The sequence below is a fragment of the Miscanthus floridulus genome, chromosome 2 (assembly GCF_019320115.1).
Source record: "Miscanthus floridulus cultivar M001 chromosome 2, ASM1932011v1, whole genome shotgun sequence".
Lineage (NCBI taxonomy): Eukaryota > Viridiplantae > Streptophyta > Magnoliopsida > Poales > Poaceae > Miscanthus > Miscanthus floridulus.
In genome coordinates, this window is record NC_089581.1 from 44,729,879 (window position 1) to 44,754,252 (window position 24,374).

Here is a 24,374-nt window from a genome sequence, read left to right on the forward strand (position 1 = left end):
GGACTGCCTCAGCGCCGTAAACCATAAAGTATGGTGAGATGCCGGTGTTACGACTGGGCTGAGTTCGAAGGCCCCAGACCACCGCTGGTAACTCCTTGAGCCATCTTCCGAGAGCTTTGTCGTTTTGTCTGTACATCCTCTTCTTCAATGCGTCCAAGATCATGCCATTTGCCCGCTCGACTTATCCATTGGCTCTAGGGTGCGCCACCGAGATGTATTTTACTACTATGCTTCTTTCATCGCAGAAGTCCCAAAAAGCATTCCCGGTGAACTGAGTACCTAGATCGGTGATGATGCTATTGGGTATGCCGAAATGGTGGATGACCTGGTCGAGGAACGTTACAGCCTTTTCTGAAGATGCCTGTACTAAAGGCATGTATTCTATCCACTTAGAGAATTTGTCAATCAGCACAAAGACGCGTGTAAATTTCCCAGGAGCCGGTCTGAAGGGCCCGATCATATCCAGCCCCCAGCATGCAAAGGGCCAAGAGGCTAGTATCGTCTGGATCTCATGTGCTGGTACGTGGATTCTCTTGGCGAAGAACTGACAACCCTCACAGTGGTGGACTAGCTTCTCTGCGTCGGCTACTGCTGACGGCCAATAGAACCCTGCTCGGAAAGCCTTACCGACCAGTGTTCTTGAGGCCGCGTGGTTGCCGCAGGAGCCAGAGTGGATTTGGTCCAGGAGATGCTCGCCTTCTTCCTAGGTTATACACTTCATCAAGATTTCTTCCTTTGCATTTTTGCGCCATAATTTGCCATCGACGAGCAGATACTGCTTACTGCGATACATCAGGTGGTCGTTTTCTGTCCGATCAGTATAACCGCTGCCATCTGTTAAGTACTTGATGAAAGGTACTCTCCAGTCAGGCTCATGAGTGGTCGGAGGCGGCTTGGTTGTGCTCGGCGCCGGAACCATAGCCACCAATTGCTGGTCTAGAGCTTTGTCGACCGTGGAATTTTCCTCTTCGATGGAAGGCGTGAGCAGGTCTTGGACGAATACGCCATGTGGAATTTTGGCTCAGGATGATCCTAACTTTGACAACGCATCCGCTGCCTGGTTCTTGTCCCGGACCACGTGTATGTACTCGATGCCATAGAACCTGCCTTCTAGCTTTCTTATCGATTTGCAGTATGCGTCCATCTTTTCGCTGGTCGTGTCCCAGTCCTTGTTGAGTTGGTTGATGACCAGAGCCGAGTCTCCATAGACATAGAGACGTTTAACACCAAGCTCAACCGCAATGCATAAACCATGCAGGCATGCTTCATACTCGGCGGCGTTATTAGATGCTGGGAAATAAATCCTGAGGACGTACCGGAGCTGCTCCTTGGATGGCGACATGAAAAGAACTCCTGCTCCCGCACCATCAATGTTGAGAGAGCCGTCGAAGTACATCGTCCAATATTCGTCGGATCCCGGAGAGGCAGGCGTGCTTAAGTCTGTCCACTCGACGATGAAATCGACGAGTGCCTGAGACTTGATTGTAGTACGGCTTGCAAATTCCAAGAAAAAGGGGCATAGCTCCATTGCCCATTTGACGATGCGCCCGTTCGCATCCTTATTGCGAATGATGTCCCCCAAAGGATACTCGGTCATGACCACCACACGATATCCGTCGAAGTAATGTCTCAACTTTCGGGATGTTATCAGTATGGCGTAGAGCAGTTTCTGAATCTGTGGGTACCTGGTCTTGGATTCGTTGAGTACCTCACTGATGAAATAAATTGGCCACTGTACCTTATAGGCGTGGCCCGGCTCGTCGCGCTTGACCACCATTGTAGTGGAGACCACCCGATCGGTTGCCGCAATGTAAAGTAGGAGAGTTTCGTCTTCTCTAGGAGCAGTAAGGACCGGAGGTGATGTAAGGTATTGTTTTAGCTGCGTGAAGGCAGCGTCTGCTTCCTCCGACCACTCAAACTTCTCGGATGCTTTGAGCAGTTTGAAGAACGATAGCCCTTTTTCTCCTAATCTTGATATGAAACGGCTTAGAGCAGCCATGCATCCGGTAAGCTTCTGAACATCCTTCACCTTTTTTGGGGGCTTCATGTCTAAGACAGCTTTGACGTTCTCTGGGTTAGGGCGTATGCCGTCGTAACTGACGACGTTGCCGAGCAGTATGCCAGAAGGAACACCAAAGATGCACTTCTTTGGGTTTAATTTCCATTGGAACATATTGAGGGCTGTAAAGGTGCATTCCAGGTTGTCAACAAGGGTACGTGCTTCCTTGGTTTTGACAACTACATCGTCAACATAAGCCTCGATGAGGCCATCTTTTATCTCGTCGTTGAAGCAGGCCTGTATAGCACGTTGGTAGGTAGCCCTGGTGTTTTTGAGCCCAAACGACATAGTCATGTAGCAGTAGGCGCCGAAAGGCGTGATGAAAGATGTCTTGATCTGGTCATCCTTTTTGAGAGCGATCTGGTGATAACCAGAGTAGCAATCGAGAAAGGAAAGCAGCTCGCAACCGGCGGTTGAATCTATGACCTCGTCTATGCGAGGTAAGCCGAAGGGGTCCTTAGGGCAGTGTTTGTTGAGATCAGTGTAATCAACGCACATTCTCCATTCATTATTCTTTTTGCGTACAAGAACCAGGTTGGCTAACCATTCCGGATGATACACTTCTTTGATAAATCCGGCTGCCAAAAGCCGTGTCACTTCTACCCTAATCGCCTCCTTTTTGTCGCGAGCAAACTGTCGTAGCTTCTGCTTGATAGGTTTGGCCTTGTTGTTGACATTTAAGGAGTGCTCGATCAAGTTCCGAGGTACACCGGGCATGTCGGCAGGTTTCCATGCGAACACATCCACGTTGCTCCTCAAGAACCCGACGAGCGTGTCTTCCTATTTGGGATCCAGGTTGGCCCCGATAAGGGCCGTTTTGCTGGAGTCGCCGTCGACCAGCTGGATCACCTTGTGCTCCTTTGACTTGATGTTCTTGCATGGAGTCTCGAGGTCTGGGATCTCTAGGTGGTCGGCTGAGGTCTTCTTAGCGTCGAGCACGGTCTCGGCCATGCGAATAGAGAGGTCATGGGCCTCTGCTATTTTGAAGCTGTCATCCTCGCAGGTATAAGCTGCGTATACGTTGCCCCTGAGGGTTAGAACTCCTTTCTCGGTAGGCATCTTGAGCACCAGATACCTGTAATGAGGTATGGCCATGAACTTGGTGAGCGACGGTCGACCAAGAATAGCATGGTAGGTGCCGTCAAAGTCAGCGACCACGAAGTTGACGTAGTCAGTGCGGAAGTGGTCCGGAGTCCCAAATTGCACAGGTAGCGTGATCTGCCCGAGAGGTGTAGAGCTCTGTCCGGGGAGAACGCCCCAGAACTATGCCTCGTACGTCTTTAGGTCCGCCTGGGCTATTTTCAGGGCGGGCAGGCTGTTCTTGAACAGTATATCGATGGAGCTGCCGCCGTCGATAAGTACCCTGTCGAACTGAACCTTGTTGATACAAGGATCGAGGACCAGGGGGAAATGCCCTGGCTCAGGTATCGCGGCCCATTGGTCCTTCCTGCTGAAGTAGATTTCACGGTGAGACCACGGAGGGAGCCACAGATCAGTGAGAAGGTTGTCGGTGTTTGCCACGTTCAATCAAGCGTGGGCGAGCAGCTTGCATTCTCGTTTGGTCTCAATGGACACCTTGTCGCCGATGATGGTGTGCACGCGATCAGTTGGCTTGATGTATTTATGACGAGGGTCTGCATCGTCATCGTCGTTATCCTCGTTGCGTTGTTCCCCTGCGTTGTTAGGCTTGTCAGACGTATCCGGAACCTGTTGACGCGTGTAGATAGTCTTGAGGACGCGGCAATTCTCCATTGTATGGTTTGACTTAGGATGGAGCTGGCAGGGCCCCTTCAATGCTTTGGCATAGTTGTCTTCGTAGTTACGACGTCCGCCCCCCTTTTTAACGGTATTGACCTCGCCGTCGTCTTCTCGAGCACGCTTGCTCCTGTAATCGTCACGGCGGTTGCGCCGCTGATTACGTTGGTCACGGTGGTCGCGGGAGTCATTGCGCTGGTTGCGGCGGTCAAAATTGTTGTTCCGACTACGATTGCCACGGTAATCGTCATGGTGTGGAGGGTGGTCGGAGCATGGAACCCTTGCTGCTTCTTCAACAATTATCTTTTTAGCGTCGTCGGCGTCCGCATATTTCTTAGCGGTGGCCAAGAGCGCTGTGACTGATTTAGGTCTCTTCCGGAGGAGCTTGTCTCTTAGGGCGTCGTGGAAGCAGAGGCTGGTGACGAAAGCCTCGATTGCCTCGTTGTCGGAGATTGATGGGACCTTGATGCGCATCTCCGAGAAACGCTGAACATACTCGCGTAGTGGTTCGTCTTTCTGATCTCGAATCCGTTGCAGATCGTACTTGTTGCCGGGTTGTTCACAAGTAGCGATGAAATTGTCGATGAAGGCCTGCTTGAGCTCCTGCCAAGAATCAAAATAGTTCACCGGCAAGCTAACCAGCCATTGGTGACCTGCATGACCAACAGCGACTGGGAAGTAGTTAGACATGACGTGCTCGTCAGCCATGGCTGATCGGCACGCAGTTTCATAGAGCATGACCCATAATTCGGGGTTTTCCTTGCCGTCGTACTTCTGAAGTTTCTCGAGCTTGAAATTCTTGTGCCATATGACTTGGCGAAGGTGTGGAGTAAACTGCTTCAGACCCGAAGGGCCGTGGGTGGTGTCATACTCCATACGGCGGTGGCTTTTGTAGGATGCTCGATCGTCGGCTCTCTGGTTGATGCGAGCGCGTAGATCGCGTCCACCGAGGTAATGGCGGAGATCGTTATTGCCATGGCGGTGATCTCGATTGCCATCTGGATTAGCTCTACGACCATGGTTATCGTGGTGATTGTCGCGGTTGTCCCAGCGGTCATTGTCCCGACGACGGTTGTCATTCTGGCCACCATCGTGGCCATCGTTGTTGCGCGAGCCACGTTGGTTGAGTGGCTGTGAACGACTTGGGCGCTGGCGGCTGTGGCTTGACTCGACTGATACGGATGGAGCCCAAGCTTGGTTTGCAATCTCCGTGGTCTAGGCCATAGCAGCCGTCAGATAGGCTTGTATTTCATCGCGAACTGCTTGGGTTTCTGGGGTGTTCGGTAGCCGTTGCATTGTCGCCATGGCGACGGCTACGTTAGCACTTGGAGTCCTGAAGACTTATTTGTCTCCCACCCTGTCGAAAGCATCATTGAGGTCATGTGGCTGGACCCTTATGCGCCGTGCCTCCTGGTCTGCTTTGGCTTCAATTTGTCGGCGATTAAACCGATCAATGTTGCGTGCTTCGCGTGCAGTCCTTTCTTGTTCTGTTTCGCCAACTGCCGGTGGTTCGTCATTGCTGACTACGTTGATCAAACCCCCTCGCCTTGGCGGGAAAGACGGGAATTGCGGGAATCCCAGGGCGTGATCCGGGATATTCAGATCATACTTGACGCCTTCATCCTCGTGATGCTGGAGCTTGGTGTGGACGGAGGCATCAGATGCGGTGCCAGATGAGAAGCCGGAGTCACCCTCTTGGATCGTATGGACAGATCCTTCACGATGATCTTCAATCCGAACCATGTTGACGAAGTTGCGTGGCTTCGGCCGAGGTCGGCGCATAAAACACATATCCGAGCGGCGTTGTAGGTTGTATGCGTAGCTAGAAGCAGCGTTTCGTAGGCCGTAGGGTTGGACTTGGTGGTTCTCCGTCGAGGCTTCGTACTCGGAGAGTCGGAGACCCATTGTGAAGGTCGGCTGGCGACGAGCGGAGCGCCCCTCAGGAGTAGATATGACCACGAGATCTGTCCCAAGTCGCGTAGGACGACTGGTCTGAGCTGGTTGGATAGATCTGTTGTGGGGAGCGGTTACCTACTCATTAGGTTGACTTTGAATCGTACTTACCAGAGCTAGGGTTTCAGCGAGTTTGGTGCCGACCCGATCGATGGAGTCGAGCAGGTCGGTGTTGTCGATCTGCTTCCCTTTGTAGCGGGGAAGCGGATGATGGGTCATCGGCGTGGCTGAAGGTGATGTAGGCGTGGTCGGAGCCAGATGTACCATGGTCGGAGCCAGATCCATCGTGGTCGGAGCCGAATCCGTAGTGGTCGGAGCCGTATCCGTAGTGGTCGGAGCCGTAGCCGTAGTGGTCGGAGCCGTAGCCAATGCAAGTGAAGTAGTGGTCGGCGCAGACTGAATCCATGCCTCCTCCGTGGTCATGGCGATGGCGTCGTCGGAGCTGGTGGTCCAGGTGATCTGGCCGACGGTGAACGTGAGGCCGTTCGGCGTAGCCATGGAGCCGGAGGTGATGACTGTCTTGTTTGCTTGGAGAGCAATACGCACACCCCCTACCTGGCGCGCCACTGTCGACGAAATATGGTCGGCAGTCTACCTAGGGGTATGCCCAAGGTAGTAGATTATCGGCAGACAGATGCGCAAGCCCCAAACAAGACGGTGACGCAAGACAGACACGAGGTTTTATCTAGGTTCGGCCACCAAGAAGGCGTAATACCTACGTCCTGCGTCTGATTTGTATTGCTGTATGTCAATGAGAGATGTTTTTTAGAGGGGTCCCCTGCCCGCCTTATATAGTCCGGGGGGCAGAGTTACAGATCTGGAAACTAATCCTAATCAGTTACAATTGCCATATGTGGCCGGATAAGGATTCATATTCTAACCAACCAGGATCCTGCTTGATCGCCAAATCCGTCTTGACTCCTTGTGCGGGACTCCGATCAGGTTAGCTAGGCCGCACGTCATCTTTCGGGTGGACCGGACCCGTCGATCCGGGCCGGCCCAAGCTTAGCCGTAAGGGTATAGGGGTTAATACCCCCACAGATAGTACATGTCAACCACATCAAATGCTATTTGCTCTATTCTTGCATTGCTTACTATTCCAAAAGAGACTTGTAAAACTATTCTCCCGATTGAGTGTATCTTTTCCCCACCGAAGCCATAAAGCGGGTGTTCTGCTCTCCCTAATATTTTGCGATCAATTTTTATGGCTTGTGTTGTTGATGTAAATATGATATCTACAGAGCTGCCACTATCAACCAAAATTTTTGAAACTGCCCATCCATCAATATTTGCTTCGATTACCATAGCATCCATATGTGAGTAATCTTTCAACTAAAGGTCTTTTTCTGAAAATATGATTGGTAGATGGGACCATCTTGTTTTCTTGTATGGGCCTTCCATCAAAATTGAATTTACTCTTTGAAAGTAATTTCTTCTTTGACTATTATTTTCATGGTCCATGCTATTTCCTCCCGTGATTGTCAATATTCTTCCTCTACTTGGGATGATTGCATTATTATTCACCGCTGAAGCTGATGGAGAGTTGTTTTCTTGCTTGGCTTGAATATTTTGTGGGCTGTTGTTGGCAATCGAAGCTTTAGGTTGTGTTGATTGAACATTGGATTGTTGAGGCTGATTTTGTCTCCCTTGATTTTGCTTGGGATGGTACATTGCTAGTGGTTCATAGCTGTATGCGAGCGGTGGCTCTGTAAGTAATGCTTGGGCATGTCCATAGTGCATTGGGTAATAAGTTTGGTGAGAACTTTACTGTTCTTGCCTCACATGATTGATAACTTTTGATTGGCTTGGTGCTCTGTTTTCTTCTTGGGCTTCTTCAATGCTTTTCTTTACTTTGGGACACATTTTGGATGTATGTCTGGCCCCTTTGCCATGAATAATGTAGTACATATCTTCAGGTTTTAAAGGTGCTCTTCCTCTTCTTCCTCTTTCTCTTATGGCAAAGGCTTCTCCTTCAAATGTTCTTTCATTGTATTGACTTCACTGGTTGTATTGATTTTGATGAGCATAATTACTTTTAGCAGTTGAATTGTTGTCATTCTCGATTTGATTGATTTGGTTGAGCGGTGTAAATGGTCTTCGCTCATAGTTGTTTGGTCTTGGAGGGTGGAAGTTGTTGCTTTGCTTGATTTAAGCCCTGAAGTTGTTTTCTTCCTCGATTCTTTTTCTGTAATCATCATCTGACTTGCAGTATTTTTGAATGACTTTGTAAAGCTCAGCAACTGTACTTGGTTTTTCTCGAGCAAAATGAGAAGCACATTGGCCTACTCGAAGCCTTTTGATTGCGGCTATTATTACCACTTCGTTTGGGATATTTGGAATTTGTGCCTTGATTTGGGTGAATCTTTTGAAATACTAGCTCAGGGGCTCTTTGATTTGTTGCTTGCAATTAAACTGATGTCTGTGAGGCCAGCTGGTTGGAATCCTTGGAAGTCAACAAGTAAATTTGCTTTAAGTTGATCCCATAAATGTATGGATTTTGCTTTTACCGAAGAGTATCATTGTTGTGTTGGTCCTTTGATTGCCATGACAAGAGATTTTGCTAACGTAGTTTCATCGCCGCCTCCAGAAATTATTGCGACTTCAAAACTCATCAAAAATTGCCTTGGGTCAGATTGACCATCGAATGTTGGTATCATGTTGAATTTGTATCCCAAGGGCCATTGTGCTAGCTACAAGTTTATTGATAAGGAAGAGCTTGTGTGAATTGATATGAATGACTTTTAGGAATTCTTCTCTTAAGAAATTTTGGTTGCTGAATTTGGTTCTTACAAATGTATGATTTCGTGACATGTGCTTTGAAGTTGCTCATTTAGTTCACGAAGGGTGGCTTCAGCTCCTATTTTTTGTTTGAGAGACTTTTCTCTTGCTCTTGCGTGACATTCTTCGAGTTTTTTTTCCTTTCTCAGCACTTGTTCTTCTAGTTCTTTGAGTCTTTGTTCTTTGGCTTCGCTTACCCCTGAAGGGTTTGGGTCTTGGGGTGCATCTTTATCAAGACTTTGGTTTTTGGCTGTTGGTGGGTCATCTTCGGTTACCCAAGTGGTAACTTTCTTGCTATGCCTGCACATTAGCTTCGCGTGGTCATGAGAGTCTTCGAGCACACACAAACGATGGGCGCCAGATGTTAGGTAAACAAATCACCCAAACATCAAAGTTTGAACACAAGATAAAGTTGTATTTATTTCATGATCGTACTGTACTTGTTAGAAGGAGTATTTTTAGAGTCCCAATCTTCGTACTTTACATAAAATGACCATTTTACCCCTAACTTAAATAGTTACAATCCTTTTTAACTACAAGGCGAAGTGGTCTTTTTCTCCCCCCTGAACCTTCATTGTTCAACCTTGGTCATCAATCTTCTTGATATCTTCGTCTCTTTGGACTTAGTTGATTTTCGCTTTGACTTCTTCCTTCAAAATATTAGATGAAGTCAAATCCTTGTCTTCACCTAGTCTTGCTTTCTTCTTTTCCTCAGTGAAGACAAAATCTTTTCAGCGAAGACGAAATCTTTCTGGCGAAGTCAAATTTCCATCTTCGCTTCGTTTCTTTCTCCTGCAAGTAAACTTTGTTATTAAGTTTCAGGGGCTAAGTTTTCTTGGCGAAGTTAAATCCTCAACACATCGATAGCTACAACTTTACTGTAAAAATATCTTCAATTGAGACCTTTCAAGAAAAATATAATTTTCGCGAGGCGATAAGCCTGGAGCACAATTAATATGCTAGTGAAACTTTATATTATTTTTTCGAGCATCTTAATGATCTCAAATATAAAAACTCAAAAAAATAAAGTTGTAGATCTCATTGAGGGCAACAACTTTGATATGAAAAGTATCTTTATTTGACACCATACAAAAAATACTATTTTTATAATGCGACAAGCGCTAGTATACGATTATTATGGTGTTGAAATTTTATATTATTTTTTCAGCATCTTAACGTCCTCAAATAGAAAAAACTCAAAACTAGAAAATTGTAGATCTACAATTTTCATATGAAAATTATCTTCACCCGGCATCGTATCGAAGAGTTATGATTTTTCTAAAGTCGAGTCTTGTCACGCTATTTCCGGACACAACAAAACAAGCGATTTCCACGTATGAAACGCCATCTAACGTGACAGGTCTTGCCGTGCCAACACATGTAGTGCGATAGCGTTATTTTGTCACGTCATCGAACTGGTATGACCAAAAGGGTTAGATCTGTAAATTTTCTTAGACGTAGTTATTATTGAAATACAGTATTATAAATATATAAAATCCCCTCCCCGCCGCGCCGAGTGTCCATCGATTGGGTGCGGGCCTGTAGTCGGGTCAGGCGCGGCCCAAGGAAAAATCCGTCGGGTTTTTTCTGGCCTAGCCCGGCCCGGCCTATGATCAGATCCCGGTTTGCACCATTTTCGCGATGCATAGGCCCAGCGCCCAACACGACGCCTTTTACCACTTCTGTTGAGCGCTTCGCCTGAATCGTCCGACTCTTTACATTCCCAGGGACTCTTTATATTCTCAATCGGAGCTTGGAGCATTCAAGGTGTTCACTCCCACCGCCATCAGTATGGGGACCGCAGCGGCCGAAGCGATGAGGCGGCCAAGGCCCAAGAGAGTAAAAAGCTGGGTCGACGCCGCCATTGACCACCTCGCCCAGTACGGCTTCGCCGAGCCCCAAATCCGCAACATCATCAACAACCTCCTGCAGGTAGCTGTTGCTCCCCTTCCTCAGAAATCCTGCTATCTCTATAGATTAGCCTCTTATTAGAGGTACAAATCAGGTCATTTATCGTGCAACCATCAGTGTCTCTCTCTCTCTACACCATCGCCTCAAGATCAAAGCTGAAGAGTAGCTGCATACTACTCCCTCCATCCCAAATTATAAGTCATTCCAAGAATCTTGGAGAGTCAAACTAAAATTATAGAGAGAAACACAAAGATTGATGACATCAAATAGGTATAATATGAAAATATAACTAATGAAGAATCTAATGATACTTACTTGGTATGATAAATATTATTATTTTGTTATATAAATTTGGTCAAACTTGAAAAACTTTGACTCTCCAAAATTCTTGGAATGACTTACAATTTGGGATTGAGGGAGTATTAGCTATTCGTTGTTGGTTTCTATTTGTTTTCATAGTTTGTATCCATTTGTGATTTCTTCACAATATAATCCCTTTTCCATCATAGGTGCGCCCTCATCATATGTTGTCTATTTCAATTGCTAATTTGGATCTGGGATATTACCTGAATAAACAACCTACATGAAACAACTAGGCGAATAAAATGAAGATTGTGATAAATATGCATGCATTTTTTTTACAATAGTCTTATCATTCAGCTTTGTACATCGACAATAATGTATGCCCCATTCTATTGCATCTATAAGCATACAGTGGCAGAACCAGTAACTTTGATTAAGGGGCCCGGACAAATATGATGATACCTCTGTGTTGATAAATATATACAAAAGTGTATGTTTCAATTATTTTTTCAATGTTTTTTTTTTTTGCATATGTAGTTAGTATTCATAACGAAAAATCATAATAGTGTTATAAAAATTGGATGAATTGATTCCAATATTCTATAAATTGCAGTTTTTATAGGGGTATTAAAAAAGATCTCCACGGTATAGGGGGGCCATGGCCCTGCTGCCCCCCCTAGTTTCGCCACTGTAAGCATAGATGTAATAGATATGAAAGTCATCCTAATTCACGTGGCAATGGTGGGGAATTTACATTTCAATACTTTTGGTCTTTTTACATGATAGTGAAGAGTGCTTATTATAATTTCTGAGTTATTCAATAGGTAGCCAAATTATACCTACAAATTCTAAATACTTTGTGCTCCATAATAGTAATAACAATAGTATAAGAGAAATCCATCACTAATTTCTACGGCAACACGTGGGAAATCCATCGCTAATTCCTGCAGCAACGCGCGGAAAGTTCTCCTAGTTTGTAATAATGTCAACTCTATGTGTGATTGTATTATGTACACATGTTCTGGTTCTGCATATTGTCATGCTCTGTTGATGCTTGTACTTCTACTTTCATGGTTTATAATTTTGTATCTTGTTGGAATAATTTATCTATATTGATCATAGGCCACCCGACCCAATCCAACCTGTCTAAAAAAACCCCCCACGAGGCCACAATAGACACGGAAATAAATCTTATGCGTCGCACAGGTCCGGTCGTGCGACATCCAGTGGCAGGCGGACACGTATCCCATGGTCAGCTGACCACGCGAGGAATCGCCCTGCCTGGTGGGACCTCTAGGGGGTGTCGTACGGAAGCGACACACTAGCTACTGGATAGGCGTGGGATGCGATTTTTCGACCCGGAGCATAATTCGAGTTGGGCTGGGGCCAGAACTTCAGCCCGCTGGCTAGCCCAACGGCCCAACTGAACATAAATCTCAGCCTGCCCAGTGCAGTTTTCTTTGCTCTCTGTTCTCCAGCCATATTCTGGCCCAACAACAGCCTTCTGCCACCGTCCCAGCCGAAAGGCCCCAACGGCCAACGCTCTCGGCATTGACCGACTCTCCACACCATCATCCCTCGTCCCGTCCGTCGTCCGGCCGGCCACCGGGACCTGGAGCGCCATGTCGGCGTCTCCTAGGCAGCAGGCGCCACCGCACCATCTTTCCCTCGCTCTCTCTCGCTGGATACGAAGGCCGGGCCACCAGATCCCTGCCGCGCATCACCATGGTGATGCATCTCGCCGCTGGGAGACCAAAACGGAGGGCAGTCGCCGTCGATCCGCGCCGCCAACACTCGCCGCACCAACGCATCCCCGCGGGCGGGGCGCGGCCCAGGGGTTGCAGTCCGACCGGTGCTCGGGTCGGATCAGGCACGGCCCAAGGAAAAATCCGTCGGGTTTTTTGGCCCGGCCTGGCCTATGATCAGATCTAGCCGGCCAGCAGCACTGCGCCAGGCCGCGCCAGCGGCCAGTCAATTGGGCACTCGCTTTTCAGCATTTTCTTACGCGACGCATAGGCCCAGAGCCCAACACGATGCCTTTTACCACTTTTGTCGTTTGTTGAGCACTCTTCGCCTTCTTCCTTCCCGTGCGGGACATTTAACTTTTTGTCATCGATGTCACTTCTTCGATTGTCATTTATTTACTATCATAAACAGTAACACTCCTGAGTTTTTGTTATTTTTACTTAATGTGGCATGCCATGTAGTCAGCCAGCATGGCAGCGCCTCTCCTCTCGCTGCTGCTTCTCTCTCCCTCCACTCGCGGACATCTGAGCCCCACCGGTCATGTTCATCCACCGGCCCCGCTCGCCGCGCCGGCCCACGTCGGCAGCGCTCGTACGCGCCGTCGTGCTCGCCCGCCCGCACCGGCACCGCTCTCCCGAGCCGCCCCCGCTCGCCCACGCTGCCACATCGGCCCCGCTCGGCCACCGAGGTTGAAGATGAACCTGACTGGTGGGGCCCACATGTCAGCGAGTGGAAGGAGAGAGAAGTAGCAGCGGGAGGAGAGGCGCCACCAGGTTGGTTGACTACGTGGCATGTCGCATCAAAAAATAATAATAAAAAATTAAAGTGTTACTATTCATGATGATGTGCAGACGTTCGTGTAAAAATGGCAAACTAAGGAGCGCAGTGTCAGTCTCCAGAGACTCCTCTGACTCTGCATTCAATCGGGGAGCTTGGAACATTCAAGGTGTTCACTCCCTCCGCCATCAGGAGGGAACAGCAGTGCCCGAGGCGATGAAGCGGCCGAGGCCCAAGAGAGGAGAACGCTGGATCGACGCCGCCACTGACCACCTCGCCCAGTACGGCTTCGCCAAGCCCCAAATCCGCAACGTCATCCACGATCTCCTGGAGGTAGCTGTTGCTCCCCTTCCTCAGAAATCCTGCTTGGCGTCGCGTCTTGCCATCGAGTGGCGTTAGGGTACTAGGGTATTCTCCTGCCCATGTTGCTACGCGGTTGAAATTCTTGTGCTGGTGGAGTAGAAAAGGTAGCGCTTTTCCCTGCTTCATTCAAGAAACCACAGGGAGCGTAAGTACTGCTCAAGTAGTTCGAGCGAATTTTTTCGGGTTTCTCGAAATCTAGCTCAGTGGAGACTAGAGAACATTGAAGTGCATCTGAATTTTGGACAGGCGTGCTACAGGATGTTCCTAGCAAAGAAACTACTTTGATTTCGCTCTGTGGGAGTGAGAGGTGGGTGCACGCTCGGTAGTGTCATAATTTTACCTTTTTCTCTCCTTTATTCTTTTGGGTGAGGAATGTAGCAAACCTGACACTTTTTTCATGATTGAAGAGCTGATCTGTTGATTGTTCAAATTTTGAAAGAGATTGAAGATTTCCTTTTCTTTTCTGACAAATGCAACAAATGCTTGACTGAGGAATAAGGAATACTAATTGGTTTGTCCGTGATACTCGATGATACAGCTGTATGGGAGAGATGGGCGGGTCTTCCTGGAGGAGGGATCATACCGTATGGTGCTTAACAGACTCCGGGAAGAACAGGCGCAGCAGGATCAGGTGAACTCCCTTTCTTCCTCGCCTGTCTGTGGCACTTTGTTGTCGCTATTCTTGATTTGCATCGCATGGTTGTGTTTTGTTTTCCTGAAATTTACATCTTAGTTGTGCATAGCCTCTTATGCCAGAATGTAGAGTTGTAACATTGATCCATAGATATGTTCTGTGCCGCATACTTTCCTTTAGAAAATTGAAATCCAGAAGCTTCACTGGTTTACGATCCAAGTAACACAGACAGCGTAGGATAATATTTTTTAGGCAACAACGTAATGTTCTAAATTTGCATATTTATGGACATGCATCCATGCGAAGCTCTCAGCCTTGTCAGCATTTGCAAACCTGCTTATAGTTACTATGACAACTCGCAATGAAACATACAATATTATGATCAAAATTTTATGCTAGTCATCAACAAATTGTCGAGAAAAGCTGCTCATTTTGAGAAAATTACTTTGTGGGATTTATTTTGCCATCCAGAATTTTTTTTTTTCAAATGGATAGGCTTTCGTTATGCAGAAAGAAGAGGCATCACCACAAAATGGTATGGAAGTCTCACGAGTGCATGGTGACGCACCAAATGAATCTCAGTCAGCCCTCGAAGTGCAAGCTTCTGCCAACAGTTCACCTCCCCTGGAATATGTACTTCCAGTGCCTCCAGCAAAAGGGCCTTGTGCAGGGCCTCCCTGCTATGGATGGATTAGTGAAGAGTCCGAGACTGAGAGTGAACCAGAGGATGGAGAAATGCTTTCTGATGCAGGGCCTGTAATTTTCGCCAAAAAGGATATACCAAATCCTGTGGAGATGTTGCCTTGTAAAAGGAAGTGACCAAGTAGATGGGATGTGCGCCCTAATAACTGGTAATGATTCTGACTCACCCATGCTCTTTTTCTTGGTATTGCTGACATAATTGTTGTGACTAGTCTCTATTTCTTTTACTGTAATATATATTTTTAACCGACACTGTCCACTTAACATGACGATACATATTATCTTTATTTCTGTAAGAACAACAATTGAGCTTTGGAGCTTCATCTGAATGGAAAGGTCCAAACCCTGCATAAAAAAAAAAAGTGAATTTGGTTAGATGTATATACCTTCTCTGGTTTCACATCAATGTGTTTAGGTTGATACTACTCATGTTGATCATACATGCTAGGGGTGTTGCAGCCGAAGTTCCACAAATAGTTCCTCCAAATCAAATCTGAAGGCCACAAATTGTCACATTGCTTCCCTAGATCTGTTAATCCATATTATGGCCACCTCATATCTTATCAAAATCAGAACCTTGTTTTCCGGTTCTAATTGCTGATATCAACTGTATGTTTGTCTTGTGAGCCTCAGAGATTAGGACTGATATCAAAGTTGCAAGATGGTGGGTGGCCTTCAAGGATCAACTTTCACCTATATCAAGTGTGTATCTAGCTGGGAGCTTCAGGCAGGATCAAATGTAGCTGCTGATTGGTAGCAGACTGACAGTAGAACGCAGATTGCTGCTGTTTGTGTCCGAGAAAAAGAAGATTGATGCTGTTTGACAGTGTGCACTTTAGACTTGTGTAGAATTGTGTTTGGTCATCTATCCGTAACTTGGTGGCATTTTCTTTTAGAAACTAACGGGTCGATTTTCTCTTTACTGATTAACTTTGGTGGTGCAAGTTGATAGTTAATTTCCGTGGCTAATTGGTTTGGCATTCCGTGAGGATTAAATGATTAAAAAAAGCCCACCATACCAGTGTCTGAATAGTTGGATGAGAAGTGAAATTGTGAAAGCATTCACAAGGTCAGGAGTAAAATGGATTCTTTGCACAATGAAAAATCTAGAGATGGTACATTCCTCCCAGAAATTGCAGAATGAATGCAAACTATTGTCAAGCAGTGTAAACCTATTTCCCTATTTGTTTGTGCTTCAGATCGGTTTCAGTGCAATGGAAGAATACATTGTGTTTCATATGCAATAGAGGAACTAATGATGACCACATATAGATGATTGCACATTTCTTTGAGTATGGCAGTATGTGGTCGAATAGATTAGAGAATATCAAGGGCCTGTTTGGAACTTTGGATCATGGCCATAGTTTGCCAAACTCTTCCACGGAAACATAATTTTAAAACTTTTGTGATCGATAAAGTTTTTTTAAAAAAAAATTGTGGTAAATTTGGCATAAAACTGACTAGCTAATAGTTGGGGCCCCCCATTATCATGAAAATTTCAATATATAGTTGGCGAGATGAAATTGGAGTGGATGCAACACATTCCCCTGTCTTCTCGTTTGTAAGTTGTAAGTTGTAACCACTACTAATAAGTGATTAGAGAATGAAGAGTTTTACAAGTTGATGCCTGAGCCATCCAGCCTCGCCTTGACATGCCTACGGCCGTGCAATGCTTAGGGCCTCTTTGAAAGGGCTTCTAGGAGCTCTTCCGCCAAAAACAATGAACTGAAGTCGTTTTGGAGCTAGAAGTTGAAGCCACTAAAACATGACTTTTCGTGGCTTCTCTGTTTTTTAGAAGCCCAAGCTCTTCGAAAGTAGGGCCGGCTTGTTTGTTTCAACTTTTTACTGGCTTCTACGGGCTAGGAACTATAACAAACAACCAAGATATTGAGTTGGCTCTGACTTATAAGGAAATGAACTAAAAGGTGAAAATATGTTCTGAACAACTTTTCTAGCTTTTGGGGTGCTAAGAACCTTAATTTTTATTACAAAAATCAATAGCAAAAAAGTTAAAAGTTAGAAAGCTAGCTTTTGCGCCAAAAAACAAAAACCCTAAAAACTGCAGGTCAAACAAACTACCCTTAGGCAAAGTACTGACTAAGAGTCTGTTTGTTTTAGCTGTAACTTTTGACTGAAAAGCTAGCTTTCTGACTTTTGAATTTTTGCTATTGACTTCTGTAATAATTTTTTAGCTTCTCAATACACCAATGCCAGAAAAGTTCTTCTCAATGTGTTTTTTAGCTTTTAGTTTAATTTCTCAGAAGCCACATTTCTAGCTTTTCAAAAATAAGCTCAATAGCTAAGCTATTTGTTTTGGATTCCAACTTTTGGCGAGTTGTCATAGTATGAAATATATGTACAACATTTTTCTCTTTTATTTTTGTACATCTTCTTTATGAGCTTACTTATTACTTCTATACTGTTCAACTTAATGGAAGGCACTGTATATCTAGTCCATACATTTGGTATTATTGATTGTGCCTGTCAATGGTGTATGTGCACTCGTATGCATGGATATGTTTGTATTATTGTTACTGGGTATTGTAATGAGAAGTGCTGAGCCGACAATTATGATTAGTTTAGTAGAGGGCAGTGATGCCATCGTTTATGTTATTTCTGTATGGAGCATGGAGTTGTCATGCCAATCTTTTCATTGTAGCACTTTCAGTAACCCTAACCCTAATCTCCCCGCCCTGCGGAGCTGATATTTTTTATCTCTAACAGTAGTGTCAGCTTGCTTTTTCTTCCAATTGTTTGTTAGTAATGATTTATGACTTTTTTAAATTTGTTGTTTTAAAATTTCATACTGTAGGACTCTTCTTCAAGTGACAACTCAAGTTTCAATAATTTATTGTACCAGCAATGCTTGAGATATGTATGTATTATTTGAAGCCTATGTCATCACTTCCTGCATGATGACAAACCTGATGACCTACAGGAGCTGGTACATTCGCTCTCATATGTGTAAGTATAGCAAGCAGAGGCTCGAAAAAACTTTTGCTAACCTTTGTCTTATTATGAAACTTTCCTGCTCACAAGCGATTTCCTAGGACTTTATTTCAGGTACCAAAGGAGCACAACAGCCATATCAGTTGGTAAGTTTACCTGGGCACCTTTTTTCCCCTCTGTTTCAAACTCTTATCACCTCCAGGAGCTTTTGTGTATCAGATCTGCTGGAACTGATTTCCTTGTTTTGCCTGGCTACAGTTGCTCGCATATGCTATGCACATCTCGCTGTTGCTCAGGTTGGCTAGTTCATAAAGTTCGATGAGATGTTGGAGACGTCCTCCAGCCACGACGGGCACACTTCGGCGGGCATCGTTCCCATCCAGGAGCTGTCCCGTCTGCATGAGAAAGTGAGTAACTCGATGTTCTTCTGCTGAGCAGGGGAATCTTTCGTGGTTTAACTTTTTGGTGGATGGTTGGGTCTGAACCCTGGTAGTTGTGTCAGGTGGCGGGAAACGCTCCATGAACTTGTTGCGGCACTTGGTGCTTGCCTCGCCCCAGGAAGACTTAACCTGGTAGTAGGATGTTAAATTTTGGTTTTTTAAGCACCGCTGCTATAGTTATGCTTGGGTGGCTGTAATGCCGGCATGCCGCAACTATGTTGAGTGGCTTGTTGCAGCACTTGGTGCCTGCCTGCCTCAGGAAGACTTGGAACCTGTTAGGGATGTCGTTAAACCAATCTTTTTAAGCGTTGTTGATTCAATCTGAGTTGTTCTGTGTTACATGATTTCCTTGTTCAATCAGAGTTCACAAAACGTCACATCTTGGAAAATATGCTCAAGCTACTTTCCAGTTATTTTGGTGTAGTACTGTAGAAATAAGATGCATCCACAATATACTACTGCATATTAAAGTGCTTTGTCACTATTAATACCTGTTGTTGATGAAAACCAAACAAACTAAAAATTTAGTTACATAATTGCGATCACCAACAATGTAAATTGCGGCTACTGGGTACTGCAATTGTAGTTCTCACTATATGCAATTGTAGTTCTTTTTATTGTAGGACTTTCAATAACCCCAACCCTAGTCCTCCAAAATTTTCATTTGTTTATTGTGATTTGTGCCAGCACAAAGCACATTTTTGTCCTTGTCCTTTCATATAAAAAAATGTTTCTTGTGATTTGTGCTAACACAGTTTTTCCTTTGTTTATTGTGATTTTTGTCAGCCCACACTAAAAAAAATCTTTGTCCTTCCATAGAAAAAAATTTATTTCTTGTGATTTATGTTAACACACCTTATCCTTTGTTTATTATGATTTGTGCTAGCACACACCAAATTTTGTCGTTGTCCTTTCATAGAAAAAAATTGTTTGTTGTGATTTGTGCTAACACACCTTGTCCTTTGTTTATTGTGATTTGTGCTAGGACACACCACATCTTTGTTAATTATGATTTGTGGCGACACATTTCATATATTTGTGCTAGCACACACCACATTTTTGTGATTATGTTTTATTGTAATTTGTGCAAATAAAGACCTCAGAAGCTAAGCTCCTCCTTTTTTCTGTAGAAGTTCTGTAATACTGAATTTGAAGCATAGAGATATACCAAAAGGAGAAGAATTCAGTTGCAAACTTTGAAGAACTAGGTTATAGACCTCAGAAACTAAGCTCCTCCTATCTGTTAATTTCTGAATTTTCAGTTAAGTGTGAATGTGTACCCTATATGTTATCGTGTTTTGCATGTTGCTGTGAACCATAGTCTGAATAAGATTGGAGTTACTGTATATTCTTCCTAGTTTCTGAATTTGTTATTGATTAGCTGAGATCGAAACCATCTTGTGATACGGTCACAGACTCACTTCCGTGAATCCTTTTTTTTAGTTTCATCGGAGGTGGCTCCGGATTGTACTTTGTACTTTGTGAAGCTTTCTTTGTGGAATGCTGGTTATAGAGCCGGTAAACGTAGACCAGTTGAGTGCTTTTAAGTTGTACTTTGTTTGTTTATTTGCTTGTGTGTTTGTGTGTATGTGTGTGGAGGAGGCACAGGTGTGTCAGTGTTACCACGGTTTGCTTGCCTCTAAATCCTAATTGATGCACATTCTTTGCTTAAGCTGCAGTAGCCATCATGCCTAATTGAGCTCGGTCCCTCCACTAACAATGACATTGATGAATCATTTTTGTCTTACCCTATACTGCTTGTGTATAGCCTCATCCTCCTGTAGTTTTGGATAGCTAGGTTGTCTTGTGGCTATTGTAGTGGAATAGTAAATCACATCTTTTAATTGTGTGTTGCATATACGCATACACTATATAAGAAAGTTGTGTTTAGTATCCATTTCTTGATTGCACATTTATAAGTAATAAATTGCACACTTAAAATACTGCAATTATGGTGTTTAACATGTGCAATATCCAATCTTTATATATAACTTTGGCACTATTTTGTTTTTATTTTTACATTTGATTAAGCAGGAAAAATATATGTTCAGAAAGCTTGCCTCTGTGGTTGAATCAGTTATTTGCCCCCACATTTTGGGTTCTCTGTTCTGTTTTTGTTTGCCATCTATAGATATTTGTTGACCTGCTGAACGAATATGTGAAGAATGACAAAAAAATATTTATCTAGAAGAAAAACTCGTCATGTGCCAAGAGGATCTACTATCCAAAGAGCGTCAGATTGCTCACCTAGAATCAGAATTGAGGTATTGAATTATCGAGGCTGTTTGTTTTGTCTGATCAAGTTTATGGAAAATTACGCTCTTCTAGCTTTCTGAAGTTTTAGATCCCCAACTTTTTTGTATCATTTGGATTATGTTTGTGAGGCTTTGTTTAGTGAATGATGATATGCATCTTGTAGTTTGCATAGATTTTCGATTTGTTCCTTGTTTTTTTGGTTGTGGTCAATGATGTTAGCAATATTGAGCTATGTTAATGCACTTGATTTGCCATGTACACGGAGATCCACTCAGCTTTGATCTATATATGTTTTATGAAGCATCATGGCGAGTTTGATATATAGAGATTGCTTGGTGTGCTTCACTGCATTTGCATAAATGCTGCGATGAGATGTCAATATTTTTTCCTTTTAGTATTGTTAATTTTTCTAATTTTAAGTGAATCATCATACTACTATTTTAGCACTGTGATTTATCTAAAAGTGAATCATACTACTATTCCAGTTTATGTAGTTTTTCTATAACTGGGAACTCTATGAATCTAAATCATGGTACTTGCAGCCAGAAAATTTAGAAATGTTTGATATTACAGTTAATGAAAGGAAGTAATGAAAGGAAGTATATCAAAATGAAAGGAAGTATAGGCAATTTGGCAATGCACAGATCTCAAAATGAAACCCTTGTGTGTCAGTAAAGAACTGTAACTTCTAGTCGAGAAAGGTTTGATAATGGATTGTGGTTTCTCAATGACATTAGAAAATTATGATTGGTTAGGACGATGCGCATGTGAGCTGTACAATTTTTTTATTTTTTTCCCGTAGAAGCTAAGTATTTTCCAATTTTTTGTTCTGTGTTGGGAATGTTTTCTCTGACCGCATAGAATAAATCAATGACATGTGTTAGTTGTTTACAAAACACCTATAGTCCTGTATTTTTTATCCTATGATCTATCTATCTCCTCACCTTTGTTACCAGTTATCACTTCACAAAATCACACCTGCTATAGATGTAGGGGCTTAACAATTTTGGTTTGCTATACTTATACTCTCTGTCTCCTACTTGATCAGTTGCTTGCTTTTGTTTTTACTCTATATAATTCTGCCTGCTTTGATGTTTGCAGGACGTTGCTTTGATGTCATTGAATCTTTGTGCGCGTAGGACGTTGCTGCCAAAATAATGGACTTCTCACAACAAGGCTCAAGGGCAGTGTGCATCATTTCAGCAATTGGAGCTGTTTCTATAGCAACCCTTCTCCAGATTTAGTCTGGTGGTGTGGTTACATATGAGGTATGTTGCTGCTGGTTATCATTTGCCTAAAAACTACTGCATGTATGTGTTCTGTTCTTCTCTTGTTGCATATTTGAATATAAATGTTTGCCCACCGTCCAAATTAAACAAAAGGTTTGCTGGTAGCATTTGTCACTGGATAGTACCAAGCATGGAGATGTTTCAACTTTCTGTGCCTTAGTTGTTGTGCCAGCTTGGAATCTAGTTTCTATTTCTCTTACGGAGTCCTGTTTGCTTTCATAGACACCAAGACCTATCCATCTGTTTCCTTTTCCTTGTAGCTTCGCTTCAAGCTTGGGCATGCTTTTGTTATGTCGGGCATCATAGAAGACAAGAAATGGTTTTTACTTCATTTGTATTGGCCTATTGGGTATCATAATGGGAATATGCATAAGAACATGATTTTGTATTTTCTTCTGTTGATCAAATTGTGTGGCCATAGCAGATTGCATAATGGCAAAATTCACCAGTTTTTACACTGGTCTGGAATGAATCATGAAATGTGGATCGAAACTAGGAAAAGCACATGCTTTATTTAATTTGAACATTACGCTGACGACATCCAGTACAACAGCTGCCTTTCATACTTGTAGTGTACTGATCAGTCTGGGCAGGACATACTAACTCTTGTGATGAAATATTACTTTAATTGATGTAACTTCTGAACAGTTATGGAATGAATTATAAAACACGGATTGAAACTAGGTGGAGCAAAGGCATCCTTTTCATTGGACACTACACTTAGTTTATCAGGTACATATGATTTATCTCTTTGTGGCATGTCGATCAGGTTTTGGCGTTTGGTGGGGAAATATGGCTTCGAGGCATTGAGCAGAATAAGAAAATACTTAGGTTGGTGATGTGCATACCTACCATTTTGGGGAAAATCATTGGGGTACTGATGATGTTGGTCTAATTTATAGAAATGCCCTTTTAGTTGTTTACGGAGAGTAGGGATACTTTTCATTCAAAAAACCCTTTTGTCCATTTAGGGGAACTGGGATACTTTTTATTCATCTGTGGGGAATCACCACCTGTTCATTGAGGGATACTTCTTATTCACCTATGGTGGAATCACCATCTGTTCACTATTTGAAACTTAACTTACTAGATGGAATCAGCTTTACTGGCCCTTGAGCATAATTTCAGCAGGCCGAGTTATAACCTGACGTATGTACCTGAGCTCACCATCTGTTGAATAAGCTGTGATGGGAAACTTCTTTTATTGGGCAGAACCTCCTTTCGTCCATCCCTTTTCTTTCCTGTTTCCCCACTCATTCTGCTACTCTAGATTGTCCAATTGGGTGCAAGCCGACATCCTCAATCAATGATATGTACCAGTCCTCTTTCTCAGATTATAGCCTGTGGATTCTGTTTACAAGCTATTGAGACTTCTTTTGAGGTGGTCTACGAGTACGTTCCCAGGCAAGCAGTATTGTGTTTCATTGTCTGAGACTTAACATTGATTGTCAGCTGCTCACTGGCCATGTGTTTACTCATGCAATTCTTGTGAAGCATCTGCAATTTGAATTTCTTTCTAGTAGTTAGGCACACCTTCTTCCCTGCCAGTGGTTAGTATCCCTTGGCTTTTGGATAGCAAATTGGCTTCAAGTTTACAATTAATTAGAGAAGTTACCTGGCTAAGTTCCAAAAAGCATTGTATGGGGCCTGTCAGCCTGCCCAACACTTCCTCCCTGTGAACATAATCCTAATTTACACTATGACATGTTCTGATGCTTCTTTAGTTCATTATAATTCTTTACTTTATACAATATCCTTCTAGTATCTTTCTTGTATTATATGTTCATTTTCCAATGGCAGATTTTTACCGCTGAAGTGTTGAGGGGATATTTTTATTGTTTGGTATCTGATGGATGAAATGTTCTAACTCAACGCCTTCATATGTTACATGATGCTTTTTTTATACATATGTTTCGCAATTGAGTTTGCTGATATTCTTTTCAGGAGTTTTTCTTGCAAGGCCGGTTCATATTTGGACCTGATGTGAGATCCTTGTTTCTCACCATATTCTTCATCCTTGCACTATAACAGCTCAATTTATTTGATTCCCTTGATTTGCTTTGCTTATGTTTCCTCCATTTTTCACCTGGAGAATGGAGATTGAAGGAATCATGTTCGATCTCTGCTAGTCAATAGATGCAGTGCACTAGCCAGCAGCAAAGATACCATTCATCAGATGCAGGCACGCGCATAGCCAAACAGTGAGGAATGTTCGAAACTTCAAAGCAGCCATTGTTTTATGTTTACTGAAAGATGCTGCTGGCCATAGCGAACCATTAACCATTAGCTAGAATCGAAACCCCATTTAAACTTTCTTAGACTATGGCTGTCTTTTTTTATTTAATGCTAGTTTTAAGGATGACACCCTTGGCGATTAAAAGCGATTTTGCTGGCCTGATCATTGTTTTGCTTATATCAGCGTCGTCATCAGATCAGACAGTCATCGTCATTTTGCTATG

The 24,374-nt window shown here is 43.8% G+C and overlaps 1 protein-coding gene across 2 annotated transcripts; it reads left to right on the forward strand.

The window, feature by feature from the left end:
- Positions 1 to 13,362: 13,362 nt before the first annotated feature.
- On the forward strand, positions 13,363 to 15,880 carry LOC136538652 (uncharacterized). Of its 2 annotated transcripts, none has more exons than XM_066530618.1 (4): positions 13,363 to 13,615; positions 14,184 to 14,276; positions 14,775 to 15,130; positions 15,615 to 15,880. In XM_066530618.1, the coding sequence occupies exons 1-3, from the start codon at positions 13,499 to 13,501 to the stop codon at positions 15,096 to 15,098; spliced, it is 534 nt and encodes a 177-aa protein (XP_066386715.1). In that variant the 5' UTR covers positions 13,363 to 13,498; the 3' UTR covers positions 15,099 to 15,130; positions 15,615 to 15,880. The 2 variants fall into 2 exon arrangements, with proteins under 2 accessions (XP_066386715.1, XP_066386716.1); XM_066530619.1 differs by having other exon boundaries at positions 13,375 to 13,615; positions 14,790 to 15,130.
- The last annotated feature ends 8,494 nt before the right edge of the window (positions 15,881 to 24,374 follow it).

Excerpts from the sequence above, each read along its gene's own strand:
- LOC136538652 (XM_066530618.1), top strand. The coding sequence starts at position 13,499 with ATGAAGCGGCCGAGGCCCAAGAGAGGAGAACGCTGGATCGACGCCGCC. Across the intron at positions 13,616-14,183 it reads TCATCCACGATCTCCTGGAG|CTGTATGGGAGAGATGGGCG; the intron begins GTAGCTGTTGCT and ends TCGATGATACAG. Across the intron at positions 14,277-14,774 it reads AACAGGCGCAGCAGGATCAG|GCTTTCGTTATGCAGAAAGA; the intron begins GTGAACTCCCTT and ends TCAAATGGATAG.